The 8,822-nt window shown below is 46.9% G+C and overlaps 3 protein-coding genes across 7 annotated transcripts; 1 reads left to right on the forward strand and 2 right to left on the reverse strand.

The window, feature by feature from the left end:
• Positions 1-26: 26 nt before the first annotated feature.
• Positions 27-8,816, forward strand: cskmt (citrate synthase lysine methyltransferase). 3 transcript variants are annotated; one of them, XM_077498957.1, is made up of 3 exons: positions 27-335; positions 650-1,281; positions 8,476-8,816. In XM_077498957.1, exons 1-3 carry the CDS (start codon positions 215-217, stop codon positions 8,494-8,496), a joined length of 774 nt encoding a protein of 257 aa, XP_077355083.1. In that variant the 5' UTR covers positions 27-214; the 3' UTR covers positions 8,497-8,816. The 3 variants fall into 3 exon arrangements, with proteins under 3 accessions (XP_077355083.1, XP_077355082.1, XP_077355084.1); XM_077498956.1 differs by lacking the exon at positions 8,476-8,816 and having other exon boundaries at positions 650-1,488; XM_077498958.1 differs by lacking the exon at positions 8,476-8,816 and having other exon boundaries at positions 27-293; positions 650-1,488.
• Positions 1,388-2,666, reverse strand: LOC144003113 (ependymin-like). 2 transcript variants are annotated; one of them, XM_077498961.1, is made up of 6 exons: positions 2,551-2,664; positions 2,441-2,475; positions 2,235-2,369; positions 1,978-2,164; positions 1,802-1,889; positions 1,388-1,728 (listed from the first exon to the last, which is right to left on the reverse strand). In XM_077498961.1, the coding sequence occupies exons 1-6, from the start codon at positions 2,615-2,617 to the stop codon at positions 1,611-1,613; spliced, it is 630 nt and encodes a 209-aa protein (XP_077355087.1). In that variant the 5' UTR covers positions 2,618-2,664; the 3' UTR covers positions 1,388-1,610. The 2 variants fall into 2 exon arrangements, with proteins under 2 accessions (XP_077355087.1, XP_077355085.1); XM_077498959.1 differs by having other exon boundaries at positions 1,388-1,889; positions 2,551-2,666.
• On the reverse strand, positions 3,180-8,260 carry alpk1 (alpha-kinase 1). 2 transcript variants are annotated; one of them, XM_077498945.1, is made up of 13 exons: positions 8,088-8,260; positions 7,863-8,017; positions 7,548-7,746; positions 7,424-7,483; positions 7,263-7,349; positions 7,111-7,187; positions 6,946-7,041; positions 6,263-6,367; positions 4,773-6,186; positions 4,548-4,695; positions 4,320-4,482; positions 4,020-4,206; positions 3,180-3,955 (listed from the first exon to the last, which is right to left on the reverse strand). In XM_077498945.1, the coding sequence occupies exons 1-13, from the start codon at positions 8,227-8,229 to the stop codon at positions 3,765-3,767; spliced, it is 3,024 nt and encodes a 1,007-aa protein (XP_077355071.1). In that variant the 5' UTR covers positions 8,230-8,260; the 3' UTR covers positions 3,180-3,764. The 2 variants fall into 2 exon arrangements, with proteins under 2 accessions (XP_077355071.1, XP_077355070.1); XM_077498944.1 differs by having other exon boundaries at positions 3,180-4,206.
• Positions 8,817-8,822: the final 6 nt, after the last annotated feature.

The raw sequence follows: 8,822 nt of genomic DNA on the forward strand, positions 1-8,822 counted from the left end.
GTTGTGCAAATGCATCCTATATTTGGACCGGAGAGACATAAAAGAGTCATAAAAGGAGAGAGAGGGGGGAAAAAATCGTCACAAGTGAGCGTAACCATGATCGTCTATTCATTGCCCAAAATGAAAATGGCGTATTTTTGTAGTCAATGGTGTTTTGAAGATCCGAGTGAGCGCTCCTGTCGCAGCAGCTCTGCCGCTCAGCCTACAAATAGCAATGGCTCCGCTGTCAAAGTCATTATTGACAAGGGCGAAGATATTTCGAGCATGGTTACGACTTCACTCTTCCCTTAGCTGTACGTTTCGTGACAGATTGGTGTTAATTTGGTTCATTTGCGGTGGGTTGTGTCGCTTTTGATGCTGTCACGACAGCTCGGGCTAGTGCTATGCTACTTTAGCTCGAATGCTAACTAGCTTGTTGACGGAAGTGCAGCACAGTTTTACTAAATGCGTATGTACATTTAACAATTTGTATACACTATAGGCCTACACTTTTTGGGACTGTTCAGTAGAATCGTTTTAAATAAGTTAATAGTGAGTGTAAGAAAGTATTATTATTCAGGTATATGATTGCTTGTGAATATATATAAACTGAATGCCTATTCAGGTGTTATGGTGCAGAGGCTAACCTGTGTCCTGTGTGTCTGTCTAGCTGAAATGATTGAAAACATGGACAAAAAAGCCACTTGGGACCAATTCTATTCTAAAAGCAGCAACAAGACATTTAAGAACTTTGAGTGGTTCTTTGGATTTGAAGCAGTGCAAAACTTCATCATGCCCGTATTACAGACCAAGGTGAGCCCTAATGCCAGGCTTGAAGTCCTGGATATGGGCTGCGGAACTTCCGCTTTGGGTCCGTCTATTTATCAACGCTGTCCCGTCCCGGTTCGGGTCACGTGTGGGGACATTTCTCCTGTGGCCGTAAGGCTCATGCAGGAGCACGTGCGGGCAAGAGCTGTCCAACCTGGCAACCGTTCTTCACAGCTGGACTTTGTGGAGCTGGACTGTACGCAGCTGCATAAACACTTTGCTCCCACCAGCGTGGACCTCATCGTGGACAAAGGCACCACGGACGCCCTGTTGAAGTCCAAGGAAGGAAAGAAGAGTGCCGGCCTGGTGCTGAAGCAGTGTTTAACGGTACTGTGTCACTCGGGGTCTCTGCTCCAGTTTTCGGACGAGGATCCGGATGCTAGGCTGCTGTGGCTGGAGACGGAAGCACGGGCTGCATATGTTGCTGTGCAGGAAGTGGGGGAATTGAGGGGAGTCTCTTACTACTGCTATCAAGTGAGTCCTGTCCCAAATGTGCAACATTGACTATGTGAATATTTCTATGCGACTTTGTCTGATTTTAAAGGTATATATTTTTAGATGGATTATTGATGGCAATTCATTCTTTTGACATTATTTTATTTAGTTAGCACAAGCAAACAGCAGACAAATAATTGTTTATCACAAATCAGAATAATAAAAAAAAAGGGCTCAGATCAACAAGTGTCAAAACACAAAACCACTATATTCAAGTCAGCTGCTTCCATCTGGGAGACTAAATTAGCATCACAGTGCAAAATGAAATTATTACAGATAAGGCGAGTGGTTCACTTGTGTATGTATATTCATTTCATATGGAACAAGCTGAAGAAGTCGACCGGCTCCTCGTCCAGCGCGTCTTGGCAGAAGGCGGGAGGGTTTAGCTGATTGGGGTCGGAAATGCCAATGACATTGTTGAAGAAGCTGTTGGACCAAAATAAACCACAATAGCAATCCTATCGTCAAAACAAACCATATAATATAAATAATGACTTGCCTGGTCACCATCCATCCAAACGACCGAGTTTTGTAGGTTGTGGACACAGGAATGCAACCAAATTCAGTGACAGTAACCAAGTATGGTGCTGCAAGGTAAAGATGAGATAGAATGACCACATGTGGGGTTATTGAAGATTATTTTTGAAGTGCTTTCATCCCCTTTCCTCCACTCACCGTCACTGCTAGGAAGCTTGCCCACCCACGTGTTGACGAGAAGACCCTGACCCGGGCCTGAGGAGCTCCCTACAACGGCCTGGCCCAAAAGTGTGGCGTTTCTCGGAACTGCTATCGGGTGGAAGTCGACCCGCAGGGCTCTTTTCCTGCACGTGTGATCTTGTTGGTTAATCTCGTACATCACGGCCTGGTGGACACAAGACATGCCAACTGTCTCAGTTTTCAGATCTTGGATTCGGGGATACTACGTGGCTCACCTCTCTGTAGAGAAGAAGAGCATCATAAGTGAAAGATTTATTCTGGTAAAATCCCATTTCCTGGAGTCTGATCCGGTGTCCCAATGCATCGTAGAGGTAGCGGGCGAAAGCCAAAAGCTGCTCGTTCTGTGTGGACTGCACACAAAGATAAGATCTCAGTGAGTGTTCAGTGGCTCCATGACAACTGAGAAGGGGGGGGGACATACCAAAGAGAATTGGCCACTCAGAAGAGCAGGACTCTCTGTTTGGAAGAAGAAATGACAAGAAGTAAATAAGAGACAAAAGGAATCAATCAGAGGAATGGCTGCGTACTTACGACACGGGTGAGGCTTTTGGGCCACGCATGCTGCCAGAAAGCACACGAACACAACTAAAAGTTTCATGACTGCACACCACCACTGCTCACAGGCAACAATCAGTGAGTGAGGTGGAGTCACTTCCTTATAAGCACACACAAACTGGGATAAGGTTCATCCTCTTGACGCCGTTTAATGACCCACTGCCTTGTAAAAACATAGTCCAATGAGTCCAATATTGTGTATTGGGCTTAAATTGAGATACGAAAGCACATAATGGTACATATTTAACTTCACAGCTAACATTAAGCTAAGTAACCTAAATATTTTGAAGCCGAGTGGCTAAGTGGGTCATGGGAAGCTAATAAGGACATCACAGTAATATGTTGTTGAGGTGTAACATTGTTTTTACCTAGCTAGCTAGCTTGTTGCTCTGGTAGCTAAAGTATCAACAAGTAAAAAGTATTTTATCCCCCGACAATTCTTTGATTACAAATTTAGTAGGCGACAAGTAAAGACACAACACTCTCACGCAGCACTTAGTATCGGCTCCGAGGTATCACAACACACGCATGCTAAACACATTTTGGAACCACCGCCAATACACAACAGTTTAAACTACATACACGTAAGGACCCATTGTGTTAAATAGATTGTCTGCACCTGATTTATTCTGAAATACAACAGATCCGAAGTTAACACATACAATAGGGGAACTTGGATTTTTCTTTCACAATACCACTTGTGTTGTTTTTCCAGATGCAAAACAGTAACATGAAGTCAGAGTCTACATTTATTAGTTGGATATCACATGACTCGCAGGCAGCTTGACACAATTAAAATAAGGTCAATCATCACTGATAAAGAAATCACCTGACTACTCGTGTGTGTTATGTAGTACAATGAACATGTATTCAGGTCACATTCAGGTGATTTTTTTTTTGTCAGCCAAGAGATTCCTGCAGGCTCAAACCAGTCAGACCACAACTCACTCATATATTTGTAAGGCTAACATAACACTGTGATTCTTAACCTTGATGGAGGTACGACCAGTTTCCTGTGTGTGTCTTGAGCTCTACTGAACCCCTGAGAGTGACTCACGGAACCCCTGGGGTTCAACTTAACCCAAGTTAAAGAAACACTAGGCTCGCGCATAGAGTATTACAAGTATACCACCATAAACACAATTGTAGTATATTCTGCCTGGCAACCAACACAAATTACTGATGCATCATTATGACTGTTTGGGCACTGGCGGCAGGTTGAGTAGCCGGCAAACGCTGTTGCACTCCGGTCCGTGTTGCTCCCGCAGGAAGGAGGCAATACCGCTGTGGGCGAGGTTGGACGGGCCGCGGGGGGTTCTGGTGGAGTGTATCTGGGGGTCGGTGAGGTAAGTCAGCCCTTTGCCATTGGCCGTCACCCACCCTGTGAGGACAGCAAACGTATTTAGCATTTCTTAATTTCACATGTCCTGCTTTCGGACACGCACCTTGCAAGTCCACGACGACGTCCTGGCAGTTGGAGTGCAGATAGGTGAAATGTCCGAAGGCGATGCCGTATTCGGTGGCAGGGAGAGTGTTGTTTTTCTTTTTAATGTTGTTGGTGAGTTTGACAAATTGGCCTAGCATGTAGGGCTCCACAGTGATGCAGCCCGTGATTATATCTCCATCTAAAATCTTCAATGGCACAGACGAGAATACATCTTGTTTGGTGTTAAGTGGCAAATCCAGTTCCAGAAAATACAAACTTTCTGGACCTGGATTTGCCACCACACCTCACTTCGGCTTACCAAGAGTGCCTCCGAGGGCAGGAAGAACATCTGGGCCATGACCTCTTTGTCGTAGAGGCTCTTGTTGAATTCTGTCACATAATACTGGGCCGTCATTTGCCTCTCCACATCTCTCAGGTGAAACTGGATCTGCGTCGGTTTCCGGTAGTCCTTCCCGACGTAACTGTGGATTGGCGCAAAGTCAGAAACCATTGCTGAGATTCCCGGTGTTTTATTGTCTCTGTGTACCTGCTCAGCCTTTCTTCCTGGTGTAAGAACTGGACCCAGATGGCAGTTCTGTGGGTGCCGTGTAAGCCCATTGACTCGCCGATATAGGCGCAGGTCTCCCTCGCGGTCCACAGTCCCGAGGCTTTGGAGAACTTTAAATGTAGAGCGTCTGGCAGAGGTGATAGAGTTGCCATCAGTGGTGTGGCATGAACTGAGAAACATATGACGTGTGGACTTGAAGCTTACTGTGGACTGTCTGATACTTGTCAAGTTTGAACTTGTCTTTGTCGCTGCTCAGTCTCTTCAGCAGACATTCGTGGCAAACCCCGGCCAGAAGGCTGCGGTAGTCGTCCTGGGACAACGAGTACTGCCTCGCTGGACCAGCATGAGTCAGGGTGTTGCCCTTGAGGCAGCTGTTGCACCAAGGGTTCGACGTTTGAGGACCAAGCATCAACTCCTCTGGTGTGCCATGAGAATTTTCCGTAGAGGGTTCGGTGGTGTTACAACTCCCAGCACCTACTTTAGGGTTCTCTGGTGGCTTGGGCAGATCTAAGATCTCCCAACCAGAAGCGGGGTCATACTCTGGATCGCTCACGTCGCAATCTTGCGTTCTCATGAGAAAGAAGCTCCCGCTCGACTCGGATGATTTGCTGTTCTGACGTCTTCCCACAGACCTGGATGATCTCGTGCCTGAAATGTTTTCCCACGACGACTTGGAGCCAAAACTGTTGCTGAGAGAGCTTGATCCGAGAATCAGCTGGGATAAAGATTGTGGTAGACCATCTGCTGATGGTCCATGGTCATCATTGGGGGCATCAGAACCTGCTGTTGGTATATCAGCTTCAACTAATTCAAACTTGTCAAACCTTTGGCTGGCACCTTGCGGTGTGAGGATCGTATGACTGTCAACGGCGCACCTCCCTGACCCAGAACTCGTCAAGGAGAGCTTCTTCCAGGAAGAACCAAGGCTGCTTGCACTTGAGACACTGCTGCGCAGTTCAGGCAGTCGAGAAACATTAGAGGGTTCCTCGCTTGAAGGTTTACAGGCCTTTGTGCTGCATTCAGTGTTGAGAACATCCACTGTGGTCCCGAATGCTGTAATACACAACCATGCTCCATCTACGTCCTCCTTCCCGACCTTACACTTGGCGTCCGTCGTCTTACATAGCGACATGTGATACTTCTGAAATCTCTCCAGCTCCCTGGAGAACCCATCCAAAGTGAAGCCAACCAATGCGTCATTCATATTTCTGAAGCTATCAGGGATAAAAGAGCGGCTGTCGGAATTGACAAACGGCTCCACGCGCAACGCCAGCTTGACCCGAGCCATCAGTTGCATGACCTCAGCGCAAAAGCAGCCCCTCTCGTCGATGTCCGCGTGGCAGTATTCGTAAAAACGAGCCAAAGCCTCTTGGCAAGCCTCCGTCACCCGCGTCACGGCTTCAGAGGGTCCGTCCAGCCATTTGTGAGTGACAGCGAGCGAATATGCCGCCTTGATGAAGGTGTGCAGCTCCTGCTTGCTAGTGACCACCTCGCCCTCCGCTTTGCTGAGGAGACCCACTTCAAATGCCTCCTTGGCCTGTAACAGGAAGAAGGTCCTCTTTGCGCGGGGACACGCCGCTGAGAAACTGTAGGACAACAAGCAGGTCCCTTGGGCTGTCTACAAAAGAACGAGGAGTAACACTCACCGGCCACATCATTAGACACACCTGCACCATCATGTCCCCAAAACATACCACATTGGTCAGAACATAAAGCGATGTGTACTGGCTGTATACCACCGCCATTTTGGCTGCCTTGGCTGCAGACAGAAGACGATGGGTTGTGTCACCAAGCAAAGACTGCACACAAAATATAAATAAATATAAATGGTACAGTTTCTTTAAAGGGGATTCAACCTTAAACATTTCTTGACAATAATAATATGTTATATGTGACCTTACTAGTCTAAACATGACATTTTTTTTTTAATCCATCTCTGAGGCAGCCATTTTGCCACTGAAGTTGCTCAGGGCTCAGGCAACGACCAATCACAGCACACCTGTTTTCTGAAGCTGAGCTGTGATTGGTTGTTACCTGAGCAACTGTGATGTCATTTTCACTCGACAGCAAGTGACAAAATGGCCGCTTTCCAAGTTCTGATATTGATCAAAACTGCTGAATTTTGCTGCGTAACTCATATTACTAAGGCAATATTAACTAGAATACCGTATTTAGACTGGTGGGGCTGCATAGAACATATTATTTTCAAGATTTTTTAAAATTATTTTTATTATTTTTTTTTTATTGAGAGGGTTTGACTTCCCATTTAAGCCATAGTTCTGTGACCCGTTTTGGGCTTTTTGATGGTTCTGACCAAGCCATTTCAAAATAAAATACTGCCTACGTGTTAAGATTAGCAATCAGGAGTTCCACTCACTAAATCAATGTCTGGGGTGGTCCTAAAAGCATGGAAGTCCTCATCATTCATGGACAGAAGTATGTTAGCTAGGATGCCAAGCGATGTCCCGATACCCTGGTGAGGTCAAGTGCAGGGGTTAATTATGGTGGCTTCTAAAAACCAACAAAAAAGAGCCACTGTCACCTTTTTATCTGGCTGAGGCAGCGCGTAGTAACCAACCAGAGAAGCCCAGATGAGCTGCGCGGCCTCCAGCCACAAGCCTGCGAGCGCATTTGCATTACAGACGTGTCAAAATGATGCGAGCGGCTTCACAAAACAGGGAAAAAGAATCGGACCTAATTTTTGTAAAACCATTCCACGCACTTGCAGGCTAACAGCCTGTACAAGAGCACGCTCGCTTTCCGAATGGTACGCCCAACATCCTGTCAAAAGATAAGAAATGTGATTTATTCATTTTACAAGACGCTATGTTATAAGACGTTCAATGTGTGTTCACCTGTGGCCCCGCTATTGATAATAAGATGGCTCAGTATGTACTCAGCTTTCTGCAGTTTGCCTACAAGAGAGATGGTGATTGATTCCAACGTATTTGTTTGCTTGTACAGCCAAGTCTCAATCACCCGAATTCAGGTACACGCGGGCCTGTCGTATAACCAGCTGAGGGGCTACAGGGGCGCCTGGGTAGCGCTTATGAAGCAGCTTGCTGATCTTCAACAACTGCCCGGACTCGTCGGTCCAGTACAGAAAGCGGTCCACCAAGAAAATCACAGCGAGCGCCACGTGCGCTTCCTGGGCCACGATGGCGGCCTCAAGGAGAATCTGGCGATACAACACATGCGAAAAGTAAAGGGCATGTCTCCAAAATGCTTGATTTTTTTTTTCTGTGACTTTTTCCAAGTCTCCAGAGGCATTGTGTGACAATGAGCGCCCATCACCAGGAGCTGAGGTAGATGTTGGCCGATGAGCTCGCTCAAGTTGCTCTTGTCATCAGAGCTGATGGCCTGCTTGTACTGCCACTTTTCGGGCACAAAAGGCCACCTCATTTCCACGGCCTCCTGCAGAAGCGAAGCCAACTCCACGCACAGGGAATCTGCAACATGAGGACAAGCATGGAATCATGAGTGTCGGTCCTGTTACAATAGCGCTCTCTTGTGTCAGACCTCTGACACTGCAGTAGTTGTGCAATACGGCCTCAGTGAGTTGCGTGGAGGTTTTTACTGCTGCTGCCGTGAGGCACTTCTCCAGCAAACCTCCCACTTCCTGGCTGGTCATTCTGGTTACAATCAATAAACACAAAGCCATTATATTGTAGTTTCACTGCTCATGTGGTCAAAGCAATCTTGGGTCGCTTTAACTCCAGAAGATAATGGAACACCTACCTTTCAAGCCTTCTTTCACTTTCTGGTTAAGGGCGGGCTTTGGCATGCTACGTTCATGGAAATAGGAAATATTAGCACGCATCACTTGGAGCGTTTGAAAAACAAGTCGACCTGAATTTCAGCTTAAAGGTGCTTCTTTGCTGGATATACACTTTTTTTGTGTGTATAGGATTCATCTTTTACGACTTGATGAGCATGACGGTGTCACGTGACGCACACAAGCACGCAGTGGCCGCTCGAGCTTGGGGTGTTACCGTGACGCCACCAAGAGGCGGGACCGAGGAGCTGCAGTGCGAGCCGCACACAGCTGGAGGAGGAGGAAAGGACCTGGCATGCTGACCAGATGAATGCAACGGCCGACACGCATCCTCGTGATAACTCGCTGCTTTTTGCACCTCGGCGCAGCATGCAGTAAAATGGAACAGCATCTGCTTAGGCAACTGAAAAACACGCGCTGCTTGGACTTCAGATAAGTTCTCATTTCAAGACATTTTTTTTTGAGTGGGGGCTTTTTTT

The sequence above is a fragment of the Festucalex cinctus genome, chromosome 16 (genome assembly GCF_051991245.1).
Source record: "Festucalex cinctus isolate MCC-2025b chromosome 16, RoL_Fcin_1.0, whole genome shotgun sequence".
In the NCBI taxonomy this organism is placed as follows: Eukaryota; Metazoa; Chordata; class Actinopteri; order Syngnathiformes; family Syngnathidae; genus Festucalex; species Festucalex cinctus.